This window comes from Chiloscyllium plagiosum, unplaced genomic scaffold (assembly GCF_037043375.1).
Source record: "Chiloscyllium plagiosum isolate Xiang-an unplaced genomic scaffold, Cpla_swu_hap1 HiC_scaffold_21, whole genome shotgun sequence".
Taxonomy (NCBI): Eukaryota; Metazoa; Chordata; class Chondrichthyes; order Orectolobiformes; family Hemiscylliidae; genus Chiloscyllium; species Chiloscyllium plagiosum.
Window position 1 is genome coordinate 32,846,293 of NW_028270159.1, and position 18,251 is coordinate 32,864,543.

At 40.6% G+C, this 18,251-nt stretch overlaps 1 protein-coding gene across 8 annotated transcripts in view; it reads left to right on the top strand.

Moving 5' to 3' along the window:
- The window catches only part of akna (AT-hook transcription factor), a 202,294-nt gene that overhangs the window by 127,246 nt on the left and 56,797 nt on the right, over positions 1-18,251 (top strand). For all 8 annotated transcript variants that reach the window (XM_043720009.2, XM_043720006.2, XM_087998483.1 and 5 more), the window contains 4 exons: positions 3,351-3,495; positions 8,375-8,532; positions 10,896-10,955; positions 15,656-15,789. In XM_043720009.2, the coding sequence (XP_043575944.2) occupies positions 3,351-3,495; positions 8,375-8,532; positions 10,896-10,955; positions 15,656-15,789 (497 nt within the window). The remainder of the gene's footprint in view (positions 1-3,350; positions 3,496-8,374; positions 8,533-10,895; positions 10,956-15,655; positions 15,790-18,251) is intronic.

An 18,251-nucleotide genomic window follows, 5' to 3' on the forward strand; every position in this document is an offset into this window, starting at 1 on the left:
CATAATGTTGAGTTTGGGAGTTGGGATGTCATGTTATGGCTGTACAGACATTGATGAGGCCACTTTTGAAATACTGTGTACAATGCTGGTCACCCTTAAACTTGAGAAGGTGCAAAAAAGATTTACAAGGGTGTTGCTGGGACTGGAGGGTTTGAGCTATAGGGAGAGGCAGAATAAGCTGGGGCTATTTTCCCTGGAGAGTCGGAGGCTGAGGGGTGACCTTATCAAGGTTTATAAAATCATGAGGGGCACGGATAGGTTAAGTAGACAAGATCTTTTTCTCGGGTGGGGGAGTCCAAAACTAGAGGGCATAGGATGAGAGTGAGAGGGGAAAGATATAAAAAGGATCTGAAGGGTAACTTTTTCAAGGAGAGTGTGGTGCCTGTAAGGAACGAGCTGCCAGAGAAAGTGGCGGAGGCATTTACAATTACAACATTTAAAGCTATCTAGACGGGTTTATGATTAGGAAGGATTTAGAAAGATATGGGCCAAATGCTGGCAAGGTCAGATTGGGATGTTTGATTGGCGTGGATGAATTAGATCGAAGGGTCTGTTTCCGTGCTGTTTGACTCCATTACTCTAGCAGGTCTATTATATCATTCAGGAAAAATGCATCCTGCTCCTGAGCACACAATAATGCTTGAACATTTCCAGACCGTTATAGTCTGTGTTTTAATCTTCTGTGCTGCTTTGCAGCTCCAGAACGGTCATCTTCTGGCATTCAAGACCCTCTTTCATATTGGACAGGCTGAGATCCTTAGTGGTGCTAACCACGTTTTGCTTCTTCTTCCTGCACTTTCCACTGACAGGTATTCCAAGTGTACCCTGTTTCTCACCTCGTTAAAAGCCTTTGATTTACAACAATCTGGTTCTCACTTAAGGACAGCTGGTTGTTCAGCAGCTTTTAGGGCACTTTGCCAGCATTGTGTAGGCTTTGCAGTGTCTCCCGATGCACAGACTGGGGCTCAGGTTAGCCTTCAAGTCCTTCATTTCCAGCACTGTGTTGCTGCTGGCTTTCACCTAAGGTGCTCCTAGTTTCATGCCTCAGTTTCTTTGAATCTTGTCACCATGTACTGTCATGTCAGAAGTTCTGGTCTACACTTCAATATCTGAACCTATGACAGGCTGTATTAAGCATAACCATATAGAAACGTTGGTAAGAGAGGACATCTCTGGAACCCTACCGACTAGGATCCAATGTAGAGTCCCACCACACATTGTCAGTGTAGAGAAGCGTGAACACATGCAGCAGCAGGTTCAAGAGCAGCTTCTTACCCGCCATAATTAGGCTGATGAATGGACTGTCTAACTTTACACAATGCTGATCTTGTTAATGTTGATCTTGCCTAGCACACACCCTGTTTTTCACTCTATGATCTTTATGTCCTTGCTTACTATGATCTGCCTGTACTGCTCGCAGACAAAGGTTTTCACTGTACTTAGGTACACATGACAATAAATCAAATCAAATCAAGTGAAATCCTAAGAGAATTTCCAAAAGAAATGTTGATCATTTTGGTAAAGTCTCAACATAGTGTTGCAACATAGGGTAAACCCCTTTGCTAATTTAAACCCAATACACAGAGAAGCTTACCTCCTGCCGTAATCGGTTAAATTTTGAGAGCAAAGAACTATCCCAGAAGTCACTATTTAAAGTAAAAATTAATGATTTTCTTAACAACTATTTACAACTCCTTTCTCTTAAACCTATCTTTTACCTCCCCACTCTACAATACAGGTCTGATTAAAAACCCCAATTAAATTTTTAAAAAATTCAATTTTCAAGCCAGCCAGCTGTCTAACCTTTATACCTCTTTATACCTTCCACTGTAGATTTTCCTCTGTTGTTTTTTCTTCAGTATTCTGCTTCACGGGTCTGTTATATGAACAGGTACCTTTCAGAGAGCTATTTGGCTCGCAGTCTATATTTATTGGTTTTCTTAGCAGTTCTCCCTCCAACTGTTCAAAATGTCTGATGTTATATTCCGAAATATCAGATCATTTCATTGGTTTGATGTTATCAAAATACTAAATTCAAATCTGATTGGATTTTGGATCTGGAGCGTAATTTAAACTGATTCGCTGAATTTGAATTTATTTTTGTATCATGGCTACACAACTCCAGCTATTTGTTTCATCCACATTTTAAAATCTTTCAGAACACTTTGTGCCAGCCAGAAATTTCAGCTCCCTTAAAGGTGCAGTACATGTTTACAACTTCATAACAATAGTTTCCCAGAAAGTCCCCTGTAGTGTTTCAGAGTTCCAGTCTAAACCTCCAGCAACACATGAGCAGTGAAAGATAATGTATCTTTAGGTAGCACTAGAAACCTTCAACAATGGCTTGCTTTCCCCCAGTCAACTGGTTGTTGACAGGAGAGACCATTAAGATAAGTGTTAAATACTGACATGTCATGCAGTCTCATTAATGAAAATAAATTTGTTTCATTAATGAGTATTGGCGAGCAATTTAATTGGCATTCAGCTATTTAAAAATGCTTTGGGTAGGGCGTTTCTGGTGCACTGTTCAACTACTTTACCAAGATGGCAGCTTGCCCTAAATGTGGATCAAATCAGCATTTAAAATACCCCATCTTGGCCGTCTCATTGGGTTGCACAATGGCTCAGTGGTTAGCACTGCTGCCTCACAGTGCCAGGGACCTGAGTTCGATTCTAGCCTCGGGCGACTGTCTGTGTGGAGTTTGCACATTCTCCCCGTGTCAGCGTGGGTTTCCCCCGGGTGCTCTGGTTTCCTCCCACAGTCCGAAAATGAATTAGCCATGCTAAATTGCCCATAGTGATAGGTGCATTAGTAGGGAGTAGGGGAATGGGTCTGGGTGGGTTACTCTTCAGAGCATTGGTGTGGACCTGTTGAGCTGAAGGGAATGTTTCCGCACTGTAGGGAATCTAATCTAATCTCTCTCACAGATTCCACAGACCTGAAGGTACCTTTTGAAAATCGGTCTGGCATTGTCTTATAGATATTGTTTGGGAGAAAAATATAGGTGTGAAATTGGAGAAAACTTCTCTTCTCTTCCCGAAATAGTCCCCTGGAATCTCCTCCATCCACCTGAAATGGAGGAGCAGACTCAGTTTAACATCTTATTTGCAACATTCATATCTCCAGCTGTACAGCGGTCCTTCAGTACTGCACTGAAGTATATAGGCCAGGGTATGCGCCACATACATACTGTAATATTTTTGGTTTTGTTCATGAGTGGAACAGGTAAAAAGAAATGTCACTTGCAGCAAGTTGATTTTAGGTATTCTGTTTTTATCTTTCGTTGTATTAGTTGAAGTGAAAAAATCACAAAGGTCTATTCTCATTCACACTTCATTTGTTTTTGCAGGTGAACCTCTATGCTGACCCTCCAAAACCAAGTCAGAGTGTCCAAATGGCATCACTTAGCCAGGGTTCAAAGGTTATGACATTAACCATCCCCCATGCACAAAGAGCTGAAATTGGCCCACCTTTGAACTCTAGTGAACAAGCAGGTAACTAATAAAACATTTAAAACCATCGGAGGAAAATAATCTCGATAATATCAAAACACAAAGAAAGGTGGAGATTTTTAACTTCTAGTGCACTCTGAATTGTCCGATGTTGTTTGTTGCTATGGTCTTGTGTTTCTGTCGTTGTCACGAAAGCTCCTTTTTGACACTGAGTTCCTTTTGAATACTGAAGCAAAAACAGAAATTATGGGGAAAACTCAGCAGGTCTGGCAGCATCTGTGGAGAGAAGTAGACCAGCAGAAGGCTGGAAGAACATGGCAGGAGGTGGCAAAGTCAACGTTTCAGGAAGAAAGCAGAATTCAACAGGGAACCATTCTGAAGAAAGGTATCTCTACGTTCTATCCATAAATGCTGCCAGACCTCCTGCATTTTCTCTGCAATTTCAGTGTTTGTTTCTCATTTCCAGCATCAAAAATTGGATTTTTTTTTTGTTTAGAATACTGAAAGTCTGGTTTGGGAGGTTTTGTAGAACATTGTATAGAATCTTTTTGGCAAGTGGGTGGGGCAGTAGGCTGAGCACTGCCTTTAAATCTTTGGGATTTCGGTTGAAATTAGTGTTTAAGGTTACAGTTTTGAAGGGGCTGATGTTCATGTTACGTTGCTTTACCCATTTGACAGATGTTTCATACAGCCCTGCTGGTGGTGACAAAGTAATCTACTCTAGTTTTTGGAGGACACATATATTTTTATCAGTTCCCTAATAATTAATTACACCCATCCAAGTAGTTGTACTTACTATTATCATGCAACACGCATTCTTGTTATGTTAAAACAGTGCCTCTTCTGTAGATACTCTATAATCGTGCCTTCATGACCACCATTAGCTAGATAGACTCAAGACAAAGGAGGATTCAGGCAAACTACCTCAAATAGCACTTACCCAATACAACATACTGTTGGAGCTTGCAAATGCTACAAGGTACAAGGTGTAGAAATCTGGGCAAATATTGCAAAAAAAATCAGGATCACGGTTGAAAGGATCACCTTTGTTATGTCTGAAAGGGACTTAATGAATCTTAATTCACAACAAGACAAAAGCATCCCAAACTGGTACCTTGGATGAATTGGCGATATCACCTTGACAGGATGAGAGTACAGGCAAAGGGAGGTATTGCCACACTGGTATATTGTAAGGGATATTCTTCTGTGATTATGGCAGAGTGAAGGAAGCACGACTTTACATCTGATTGTGTGGCTTGTTGTTGACATTGGACATCTGAAATGGGAAATATTCTGTTCTCTGTCCAGCACTACCATCCTTCAGATGCATGCAAAAAGTCAAATCTTTTGATCTAGAAGTTTAATTTTGTTCCCTTTAGTTTTCAGTTCAATATTTCTGCATCTATGGCACTGTTTTAATTTGGAGATTATATTGCCGTTTCTAAGGGATGGTTAACCCGTGCCAGCAGAAATATGTTATGACAAGTAGAGATAATGGACAGGAATACACTGGCTTATCCCATGTAATTGTGAGTTACAGGGAGTCCTTTCCCACCTTCCACAACTTTTCACAACTCCATTCCAAGAAAGGTTTTTAAAAAAAACAAATAAAGCTCAGGGTAGTTTGAGCAAAACATCTGGAAAATTTGATTTTAACCCATTTCACTGATTAAACTAGTCTAGGAGACACTGTCAAAGGATGTCTATCCCTTGCAAGAGAAGATCTTCACCCTAGCCAGAATGCTGTCACTTTCTATGCTATATGGGGAGCTCTTTGATAAAACAATGATAGCATTCCTGTGCAACCCCTCCCATTATAGAAAAACAGTGCTTAAAGTGTTGGTGATGTAATCATTTTACAGCCAACACATGTTTTAAAAGTTCACGCTTTAGAAACAGTGTCCCCAATTTGTCAATTGCGTTACAATGAATTTGCGTTAACAAAATGCGCGTAACAGCAGAACGACCTGTACTGCAAATCTGAAGTCACAGCATGAACATGTGACCAGCTTTATAGCTCCATGTCTCTCTGGGAAAGGAAAACTGGCTGCTATCCTGTCTATAATGTTGCCCCTAACCACATAGAGAGTGTGAGGGTGCCCGATGGGCTCACATAAATACGTCTAAGCTCAGCAGTTTTTTAAATAAAAATCTTATTGCTCCTCTTTTTTACTTTCCTAAAGTATACAGATCCAGTTAAATCAAGTTGCTTTAAACTCAGGATTACTCTTGAGATCCTCCAATGCACCTTTTCCAAAACTTAAGCTATCTTCCCAATGTGAGGAGCCCAAAGCGAGTCTGGAGCAAAGTCTTCTACAAGGAGGAGAGAGTTCTCTGTGCACTGCATGGGATGAAACAATGAGAGCAGCTCTGTTCCACAGGACCCAAACATTATAATGAGGAAGACAAGGTCATCATCTCGAGGTGCATAGAAGATTGCAGAAAAAGCAGATCATCAACCAGATTGACAGCTGGGAAATAGCTATTCCCTACCTGCCACCTCGTTAAAAAGACCTGGCCTGGCTTATATGTGTTTCCAGACCCACAGCAATGGGATAGATTCTTTCTGGGCTATTAATGATAAATAAGTGCTGGCCTAGCCAATGACGATCACATTCCATGAATGAACAAAAAAATGCATCCCTATTGGAAACTCCATCAGAGGTTACATCCTGATCAATTGAACGTAACTGGGTTTTTAATCAGTGATTAGTGTATTAACTATTACTGACTTTAATCCTGGAAAAAAATAGATTTACAGTTCTGGAATGCTACTTAGACTAATTTTCTTGGCATTTTTTTCACCATTTCTGCTCTACCACCATCCGTCTGTGTGCGAAAAACTTTGTTTGCTTCACGTTGAATGTTTTAAAAAACAAATTGATTTTAATGCCTTCTATTCCACTCTGTTACTGGCTGTGAGAATTCTTTGATGTGATTAGCTGAGTGTGGACAACATAAATGGTATCATCTACAGCTCCAAGCTCAGAGTCCCCATTAAAGATCACCGCAATCAATTGCATATTGAGAGCGATAAAGTTTCCAAAACAGAGTTTGCTAGATCTCTCGGCAAGGGGTCCTTCAAGATCAGCAGCAAGTGTCCTTGCCTACATTCTTCATTCGAGGTACTCTGCTTATCTTTAACGAGTGGAGGCGGGACTGGGGGTAAACAGGCAGTCCTAAGGTGCTTGAAGTGCTAAAGTTGATTGGAAATCTGTTTCATTTTGCTGCTTTGCTCTCCATAGAAATTTGCAGCATTTAACTTCTCCCTAACAGGTGTAGAAAATCTGATTGGCAACATCATTGTGATATGTTGCCTGAGGAAAAGAAAAAAATCATAGAAGCCCAACAGTGTGGAAACAGGCCCTTCGGCCCAACACTTCAAAGGGTAACCCACGTAGACCCATTCCCCTACTACTACTCCATTTAACCGAGACTAATGCACCTAACCTACACATCCTTGAACACTATGGGCAATTTAGCATGACCAATTCACCTAACCTACACATCTTTGGATTGTGGGAAGAAACCAAAGCACCAGGAGGAAACCCACACAGGAGAATTGCAAACTCCACACAGACAGTCACCCGAAACTGAACTTGAACCTGGGTCCATGGCGCTGTGAGACAGCATTGCAAGCCACTGTGCCACCCCAAATGATTATACAGTTTGGCACTGATGTTTGTTTTAGAAGTGCACACATTGCCTTTACACAAAGAGTAATTTCGTTACAAAGAATAAGAATCTGTTACACTGCTTTGTTTTTCACTCAATACACAACTCTTAGCTACCGGCCTTGATGTTCCCCTCTATTAAGACAGTAAACATTTGAGACTGATGGATACTGAGGTCCTGTTTCAATGATGCTTGGTATCAGGGACAAGAGCAGAACTCATGGGTTCTGTGCTGCTCCTAGCCTGGTCTCCAGGCCAACCAGAGCAGGCCACTCATAGCTCTGGGTCCCAATTATTGGGCTCCGAGTCATAGACTCATAAAGATGTGCAGCACAGAAACAGACCCTTTGGTCCAACTCGCCCATGCTGAACAGATATGCCGTATAAATCTAGTCCCTTTTGCCAGCACTTGGCCCATATCCCTCTCACACCTTCCTATTCATATGCCCATCCAGATGCCTTTTAATTGTTGTAATTGTACCAGCCTCCACCACTTCTCTGGCAGCTCATCCATACACGCACCACCCTCTGTGTGGAAAGGTTGCCCCTTCGGTCCCTTTTCAATCTTTCCCCTCTCACCCTAAACCTATGCCCTCCAGTTTTGGAGTCCCCCACACCCCCTGGCCGTTAACAATGCTGAAGTCATGGTTTAACCCACACCACATCTGAAACTACGCCCATATTGTTACATCAGCATGTTTTGTACCATTCCTGTAATCTGATCAATTTGAAAAGGACCCATAGCAAATGGAAGCCCTGGGGAAAGCTTTACAGAACCGTTTCGATATACAGCATTAACTTCTAGTGTGTACCTCAGCAATGTGTCACCTCACATCAAGCTCTAGCTTTGTGATTGCCCTTATTACATTCAAATCCTACCAACCATGATAGGACGTGACCTTACAGCATTAGTTCAGAAACATTACCATTGTCTTTCTCCAGCTGTCATTTGCTGAACCTACACCAGTTCCTGGAAAGAGTCTCCTGAACCAGTGTAGCTAGAATACCATTTTTTTTAATGTTAAAGATCACACAACACCAGGTTATAGTCCAACCGGTTTATTTGGAAACACAAGCTTTCAGAGCATTGCTCCTTCGTCAGCTACCTGAACGGTAGTGCTCCCAGTTAAACCTGTTGGACTATAACCTGGTGCTGTGTCATTTTATTTAATGTAACTGTTGCTGTTAAAGGAATTAATATAGGGGTATTAAGTTACAGTAGTTCTTTGTCTGAATTCTGTTTTCAGAATGTCCCTCAGTAATAGAAAAGGGTGAAGTAATAGAAGTTGCCAGTACATCAGATACCACTTTGACTTTGACCGAATGTCCCTCTATTGTGGAGCCCACAGCAGGGGAGTGTCTGACATGGGCCTTAGCCCAACAGGCAGAGGCACTGCAAAAGCAGGTGAGTGCAAATGATCTCATGAAGATTATTGTTACTTTTCTAAAGGTGTCATGACAATAATCGTTTCACTTACATTAAACATTAAACTTGCCAACGTTCTACCATTAATTAACATATTTGAACCCATGATGTTTGTGTTGTATCTGTTCCTTTTTGACTTTGAGTGACCCTTTCATTAAAAGAATTCCCATTGAAAGCAGACTACTGATTTTATTTTTAAATAACCGTCTTACAATAGATGAACATATTTGAAGTAGCTTTTAGAAAGCATAGGAGTTTCAAGAAGCAGAAATAAAGGAAGAAGAAAGACCTGCATTTACATCCTGCTTTTTATGATTTCTGGTTATCTCAAAAATATAGAAAATAGGAGCAGAAAGAGGCCATTCACCCCTTAGTGTCTGCTCTATCTTTCCAACTGATCATGGCTGATCATCTAACTCATTACCCTGTTTCTAATTTCATCCTGAATCCTTCGAATCCTTCAGCCCTAAGAAGTATATCTAACGCCTTCTTGAAAATACTTAATTTTTTGGCCTAAACCTATTTCTGTGACAGATATTTCCATACACTCAGCCTGCTCTTGGTGAAGAAATTTAGCCTCATCTCAGTCCTAAATGGACTACGCAGTACACTTAAACTGTGATCCCTGGTTCTGGACTCCCTGGTCATTGGAAACATCTCTCCTGCCTTTACCCTGTCAAGTCCCATTAGCATTTTATAGGTTTCTATGAGATACCCCAGATTCTTCTAAACTCCTGTGACTGTAGTCCTAACTGCTGAGTCTTTCTTCATAACCAGTTCTGCCAACCCTGGAATCAGTCTGGTAAACCTTTATTGGATTCCTTCCAAGAGAGTAAAACTGCACGCCGTACTCCAGGTGAAGCAAGGCCACTGTACAATTACAGCAAAACAGCCCTGCTCCTGTTTTCGAATCCTTTCATCATGAAGGCCAACATGCCATTTGTTATCTTCACTACCTGCTTCAGCTGCAGGCTTGCATTCAACAACTGCGGTCAAAAGACGACCAAGTCTCATTGCACCTCCCCCTTTCCCAATTTATCTGCATTCAAATGAAAATGCACCTTCTTGTTTGTGCTGCCAAAGTGGATAGTCATTATGCTTCAAACCCAAATCCAAATTACACTGAAACATCTCTGCATCCTCCTCACAAATTGAGCTCCCACCCAGCTTTTGGTCATCTGCAGATATTACCTTTATCTAAATCATTAATATTTGGGTCCCACTAGTCACTGCGTGCCACTGAATCTTGAAAAAGGGTCACTGGACTCAAAATGTTAACTGTCTTTTCTCCACAGATGCTGCCACGTTTGCTGAGTTTCTCCAGCAATACCTGTTCTTGTGTATTTCGCATGTTCAGCATCCACAATTCTTCGTTATATTCCATTCCTTATTTTCTGTCTGTTAAACCTTTCTCTATCTATGTCAGTACACCATCCCCAATCCCAAGTTCTTTAATTTTACATGCTAACTTCTTATGTGGGAGTTTATGGAAAGCCTTCTGAAAGTCCAAATAAACCAGATGCACTGTCTTACCCTTATCAACTCCACTAGTTACATCCTCATAAAATTCCAGTAGATTTGTCAAGCATGATTTTCCTTCCATAAAACTGTGCTGACTCTCCCCAATCCTGCCACTGTTTGTTGAGTGCTCTGCTATTAACGCTTTCATTATGGACTTTAGTGTTTTCCTTTCTATTGAGTCAGACTAACCTATTCTCAAAGTCATGTACTGCTAATAAAGTACTTATGAAATGAAGTCACTGTTGTACTGTAGGAATAAACAAAAACAGAAAAATGCAATTTAAAAAATCGCTTGCACATTGTGGACATTGAACCAGAGCTCCATCATTTTTAGAACATAGTGGGTAACCAGCGAATCATGTGCTCATTTACAGAACTTTTCCTATTTTCAATTTTATTTTGAAGTGGAGGTGAAACTGGACAGGTTCTGTCTCTGCTGGCTTCACCAGTTCCATGTCCAGCTGGTGAAACTGACTATGAAGCCCAAGGACAGTATTTTAAGGAATATCTGCAACTTGAAAGCTTCCCTTCACTGCTCACATTCAGGGTCCCAGGAGAAAGAAATCTGACCATCAGCAAAGTCTTTGACAAACCACTCAGTTCGAGAGTAATTGGGAATGGATGACAAATAGCAAAAGAATTTTAAAAATGCAACCATCCAGAATTGGATACTGAAGAGGAAGAGGGTATCTTTTGTTAGATCATGCCCAGTTAAAATTGATGACCATCTTATGACAACCAGCTTGTCTTTATTTATCTTGTATATTTCAATTAATCTGTCCAAATGACCTGTGGATTTGTGATTTCTTTCCTCCCATCAGATGGATGCATTTGAAGGGTTGCTTAAAGCAAGGAAGATAGCACCAGTCGCCCAACAAAAGGTAAGTGGCCGAGGAGCCTGAACTAGGTGTTGTACAATTTCACAGGAACTACATTCAGTCCTTCCAACAATCAGGTGAGTTTTGAAACAGAAACAGAATTGACAGCTACACTCTGCTGTTGAGTGTAAATACCTGCAGAATGGGGGGTACTGAATGGCAATATTAAAGTGATGTGAACAGCAAAGACAGTTGTTAATGGGCGAAATATAATGGGTGGATAAATAGGTTACAGACAAATTTTCATTACAAAGCAAACAGTTTTGTGTTATTGAACATGTTTGGATCTGAAAATGTTTATACAACATGGATACTGTGTACTAGAAACACCACGCATTCGTTGTCAGTGGGCAATATTATTTTGAATTTCTAAAGGTTAGATCTCTCCAGTCTAAAAGGACCACAAGGAGTCTCAAAACAAATTGCAGTCAGTGAAGCACTGTTATAGCAACTGTTGTAATGCAGGAAACACCCTCAATTTGCATGTGAACATGACCGATCTTTTGGTGTGTTGTTGATTAAGGTATAAATATTGGCCAGGACGTCAAGTATAATTCCCCTGTAGTTATTCCAAACAGTGACGTGGGTTCTTTTACAGTCACCTGAGGGGGGAGATATGGTCTGGGATAAATATCTCTTCTGTAAGATTACACCTCTTTCAATTCGATACTTGAGTGTCAGACTTGATTTTTATGCTTAACCCTTGAAATGGAACTTGGACCCTGGACCCTTCTGACTCAGCAGTGAACGTACTTCCAACTGAATCATGGTTGATTATTGGCTGAGTAAAGAAAGAGTATTGCCTTTGACAGCTCATAAGTGAAAATATGCTTCAGAATTTTAGTTTAAGGAGCAATATTAATAAATTGAGGCTATGAAATAAATGTCGACACTTTCCAAATCAAGAAGCAATCTATTGTAACTTTCTATCCTGTTTGTTGGCCATGATAATATAATCAATAGTTTAAATTTAGCCAATCGATAGTTTAATTTTAGAGACTAATGGCTCTAAAACCAAAAAGAATCTGAAGAGTCTCATATTGCATTCGCCTGAGCTCTATTGATTGTAGATAATGTCACAGAGAGGTTTGACTTGATGAAAGACCGAAGAGAGTCAAAGATGGAACCTTGGAACATATCCAGAAGTGACTGTGCATATGGAAGGAGAAATCATTGCAGGGACTGGCTGCATTGGAGCAAAGCAAACAGAGCAAATGAAAGACCAGGGTGGACCCATGAGGAGAGCAGATTGTCATGTGTCACCTGCAAAGATACACAAAGTTGAAGAGAAGCCCATACAATCTTCTGTTGGTCACTTGGCCTGTGGTGATCTTGGTGCTGTGGATGGAATAGAAACCTCTTAATCAGATGAGGAAGGATGAATTTCGGGGATAACTTCCTGCAATGGAAATTTTGGTTCTTTTTAGCACGAGTCTGTTACCTCTTTCCATTTGAAATGTTGCTAACTAATTTCTGCTGCAGGATAAAGGAGCCAACCACCATGTCTTATGAAACACAGATACAAAGATAAAAAGGGAAGGGTGTCCCATTTCAAAGGCAGATAAAGAATGTACAGTTTAGAGTCTGAAGTATCTTTGAGGTGTATGGTTTTAACCTGCGACCACAGTTGTTTTATTGATGTCTTAGACCATTACCAGTTATAAATATTTCAGCCATTATTTGAGTTCTGTGTTCTGATGCTTCTTTTTATTCTGTGTTTCTGCATAATTGAGAGGCTCCAGCTGGTTTTCATACTACAGTCAAAAATCCATCTTCCTCTCTCTACCAGAAGCAGCTATTTGAAATACAAGCTTCTTTGTTTATTTCTATATCTGAGTCATTGTCTCCAAGCTTCATTACCACAGGTCATGTTTTCATCACCAACCTAGGAACAGTCTCAAAGGTGAAAATAAACTTTGAAGATGAGGGACTTTACAGTCCTTTCGGGGGGTTGGGCTGGACGGTCCTCGCTGTCTGCACTATTGCCTTTGGATAAAATGTTCATTTTCTCTCAACTCATGTTGTCTAATCCATGTTGACATATGGTCAGATAATGCACGTGACCAATTGAAGTCAATGTTTTGTTTCCTTTTTTAAAACCATGCTTATCTCAGGTATTACATCACATGACGGAATTCAAAACTAAGTAGTCCATGTTGTATATCAGTGTGACAAAGCAGATGTGAGGGCTTAGAGCAGATAGCAGATACCTTATAAGAGGTAAGCAGGGAATGGAGTGGTGCCAGAATCTCGGAACTAAGGGACGTTGAAGATCTGCGATAGTTGGAGAGAGTGAAAGAGTTGAAGGTGTAAGCAGTGATGTGATGGAAGTGGCTTTGAAAAGTTGTAACTGTAACTGAGGAGAGAGAGCAGCTGATAGTGTTGACAAGTATTACGCAGAGAAGGGGAACTGAATGTTTAGAACATAGAACAGTACAGCACAGTACAGGTCCTGTAGCCCATGATGTTGTGCCGAACATTTATCTTAATCTAAGATCAACCTAACCTACATACCTCTCAATTTACTGCCATCCATGTGCTTGTGCAGCAGTTGCTTAAATACCCCGAACATCTCTGCCTCTACTACCATCGCTGGCAGTGTGTTCCATGTGCCCACCACTCTCTGCATAAAGAACCTACCTCTGACATCTCCCCCACACCTTCCTGCATTCACCTTAAAATTTCTGCCCTGGGGGAAAAGTCTCTGGCTATCTACTCTATTTATGCCTCTCATTACCTTCTATCCTCTATCAAGTCACCTCTCTTCCTTCTCTCCAGTGTGAAAAGCCCTAGCTCACTCAACCTCTCTTCATTAGACAGGCCCTCCAATCCAGGCAGCATCCTGGTAAATCTCCTCTGCACCCTCTCTAAAGCATCTACATCCTTCCTATAATGAGGCAACCAGAACTGGACACAATATTCCAAGTCTGGTCTAACCAGGGTTTTATAGAGCTGCAGCAAAACCTCACGGCTCTTAAACTCAGTGCCCCTGTTAATGAAAGCCAAACACCATACAACTTCTTAACCACCCTATCAACTTCAGTGGTAACTTTGAGGGAACTATGTACATGGACCCCAAGATCCCGCTGTTCCTCCAAGCATCCTGTCTTTAAACCTGTATTCAGCATTAAAATTTGACCTTCCAAAATAAATCTCATTTATCCAGGTTGAACTCCATCTGCCAGTTTTCAGCCCAGCTCTGCATCCTGTCAATGTCTTGTTGTACCCTGCAACAGCCTTGAACATTATCTACAACACCACCGACCTTTGTGTCATCGGCAAACTTACTAATTCACCTTCGACTTCTTCATCCAGGTCATTTATAAAAACTACAAAGAGCAGAGGCCCAAGAGCAGAACCCTGTGGGACACCAGTGCTCACCAACCTCCAGGGGGAATACTTTCCTTCCACTCCCACTCACTGCCTTCTATGGGCCAACCAATTCTGTATCCAGACAGGCAAATTTCCCTGTATCCCATTCCTCCAAACTCTCTGATTGAGCCTACCATAAGGAATCTTAACAAATGCCTTACTGAAATCCATATACACCACGTTCACCGCTCGACCTTCATCAACTTGTCTCATCTCATCCTCAAAGAATCAATAAGGATTGTGAGGCAAGACCTGCCCCTCATAAAGCCAAGCAGGCGATCTTTAATCAAACTGTGTTTTTCCAAATAGTCATAAATCCTATCTCTCAGAATCCTTTCCAGTACCTTGCTTACCACAGACGTAAGACTGGCTGTTCTGTAATTCCCAGAAATTTCCCTATTCCTTTTCTTGAACAGCGGAACAGCATTCTCCTCCCTCCAATCATGCGGTACTACTCCCGTGGAAAGTGAGTATGCAAAGATCTCACCAGAGGCACAGCAATCTCATTCTTCACTCCCCCTGGTAACCTTGGATATATCTGGTACAGTCCTGGGGACCTATCTATCTTGATGCTTCCCAGAATTTCCACTTTCTCAATATCAAAAGCTGAAGATGTTTCCTGGAGACTGCTGGCAGTTTTACAAACACTGGCAACAATGTGATTTTAAGCATCAAAACAGTTCAGTTCTGACCTCTGAGGTTAAAGAGAGCTTTCTTATTTGAGGTAACGATTGTATGATTTTTAAAAAATGATTCAGGTGAGGTTTGCTGTTGAGTTGTGAAGACTACTTCTCTTTTCAGAAGTTGCTTATGAAGAGTTGCAGGGGGTAGCATTCATGGTAACTAACAGAGGTTGAATATTTTCAAATATACCTTCTGCGGTAAATTACCTGAAAAAATGAGTAACAATAAGATTACATATATTGCATATACAAGCTCCCTCCCTAGGTTCATTGACTACTAACTGCACATGAACTGCAGCAGTTCAAAAAGAAAGCTCATCACTACCTTGTTAAGGGCACCCAGGGACCAGCAATAAATGCTGGGCCAGGCAGTGACGCAAGAGAATTATAAAATAAATTACAATTTGAAAATGTATTTCAGAGTCCAGTCTCTTGGGATTAACACATTGTGTTTAACTAAACTGGACTAATCTTAGTATTTTTATTTACTTATTTAACTACAATTCACTCAAAATGCAGATAATCATGACAATGGCATTTATGACAATTGTAAGATTCAAATCTATTAGATGTCTGGAGATATTGCATGGGAGGGGGTTTGTAGTAAGCACTTAATCTTCTCTTTTCCACTTCTGTTCCTTATTTCAGGCACTACAGAGGTTGAAGGATGGCCAGGATGCATTGGAAAGGGGATATTTACAGGCACGAGAAGAGCATTGTGGGCTCCAACTCAAGGATGCCAGCACCAACTCTTATATTGTTGGGGAATTTGATCCTAACAGGTAAATGTGCCAATTTCTGTTCAAAACCATTAAGGTAAATGTCACCTTAATACAGGATTTTATTTCTCAGCCCATAATATGTCTTCCTCATTCCTGATGAAGGGCTTATGCCCGAAACATCGATTCTCCTGTTCTTCGGATGCTGCCTGACCTGATGTGCGTTTCCAGCATCATCTCGACTCTGATCTACAGCATCTGCAGTTTTCACTTTCTCATAATATGTCAGAGGTTTAGGATATCGTTCAGTATTCTGAGCAGGAGCACAGATCTGTTATATCAGCTCATTTTCCTGATTTTGGGAGTCAGACCTGTAGCACCATTTAATGATACCATGCCCAAACTAACCTGTGGCTCTTGAGAGATACAAATCAAACTCTATGTTGCAATGGGATTTTGATCAGTGTGAATTTAATGCACAGAATGTTGACCAGCCATTTTTTTTTTCATTTTTATGGTATATTTGTCATTGAGGAAGTGGGATCTTACAACGAAACAGTAATTGCAAACACTTTTCCAGTGTGTATCATTGCAGATACTGCATCCATATTAATCTCCTGTCTGACTACCCTCAGTGTCATTGTACATCCATGTAGCAACAATAGAAATTCCAGGTTTTGATCATAATCCCCTTATCTGGTTGCACTATAGCATTTAATAATAAGGTTTAGATGGTTGTCAAAAATCATCTTTATTTGGTCCAAAGAAGAATGTTTCTTTGTCTGAAGTAGAAACTTTGGGGTAAAAGCTAATATTATACAGAAGGACTGTGTGATTACAGGACTGTAATTCACTGTATTTACACTGTAGATACACTGTAACTCTAAATGCAGCCCCAGAGCAACTAACAAGTCCATAATCTACGTGGAACATTAACTTTCAAAATGGCGCAAAAGCAGCTATGATTGCGGCATTGGTGAATTTCTTGATAATATTGAGTTGGTTCTATTCCTAAAAGCCATGAATAAAGTTCCAGTAACTGAAGAACATGATTGTGCAAACTGTTAGGCAAAGTTCTGCACTCAATTTTAGTTACAAGGTGAAGAGTTTAATATGGATGAAGGTAATTGCAAGAGATAATTCCAAACTAATTGTCGATCAGTCTTGAAATAGTGATGTGAGATGATAGAAGACAAAATAAATAAATAGGATATTTACAAATAAATAAATACAAGTTATGTTAAGAATAAGATATTAAAATATTTGTTTCCTTTGAAAAGAAGCCTAAGTAAGGTGTTCAATGCTATTTAAATGGAGTTTTGACGGATATCCAACTTTGTAAAATGAGAACTCTTACTAAAAAAAGGCAGGAATTTTCATTGGATTAGTAAATGCATATTTTCAAATTGAAGAATATTTCTATGATTATGTAACTACCCATATGTTTTCAATCTAACTAGTGCTTTTAAAGCATTTCAAGGCTTTGCAAAAGAGTTTGGGAATATATCAAGGGCCATCAAGGCAAGTCTAATGAATCGATTCTTGTTGAGTTCCAGGCAGCATATTGTTCATTCTGACCTTTCAATCCTGTGCTGTCTACTCCTCTACCAACCTAGCATTAATAACTGTACAAGGAAAATAACCTTTAAAGGATTAGAACTGCAGTTTGGCAGAAAATCTTTCCAATCCATCAAATGTTCCCCAAACACAAGGATAGGATTTGTGAGGTGTTTGTAAATGTGCTTTCACTTAGAGACTGGAGATTTGCACATGGTAAAATTTTAAAAAATATATCAATACTTCAACAAGAGCTGTTAGATTCTATTTTTAAAAACTCAGGAATCTTCAATGGATAACTTTTGTTTCAACTGCAGCACATTCCAATTTGTTCAGCATGGATTAGTATGTAAATTGAGCACTAAGTTGCTGTGGTTCTGTTCGCCGGGCTGGAAGTTTTTGTTGCAAACATTTCGTCCCCTGTCTAGGTGACATCCTCAGTGCTTGGGAGCCTCCTGTGAAGTGCTTCTGTGGTGTTTCCTCCGGCATTTATAGTGGCCTGTCCCTGCCGCTTCCGGTTGTCAGTTTCAGATGTCCGCTGTAGTGGCCAGTATATTGGGTCCAGGTCTGTGTGTTTGTTGATGGAGTTTGTGGATGAGTGCCAAGCTTCTAGGAATTCCCTGGCTGTTCTTTGTTTGGCTTGCCCTATAATGGTAGTGTTGTCCCAGTCAAATTCATGTTGCTTGTCGTCTGCGTGTGTGCCACTACAGCGGACAGCTGAAACTGACAACCGGAAGCGGCAAGGACAGGCCACTATAAATGCCGGAGGAAACACCTCAGAAGCGCTTCACGGGAGGCTCCCAAGCACTGAGGATGTCACCTAGACAGGGGACGAAACGTTTGCAACAAAAACTTCCAGCTCGGCGAACAGAACCACAGCAACGAGCACCCGAGCTACAAATCTTCTCACAAACTTTGAGCACTAAGTGCAGCTTAATTTTTGTCTGGTTACATATAGAGGCAATATC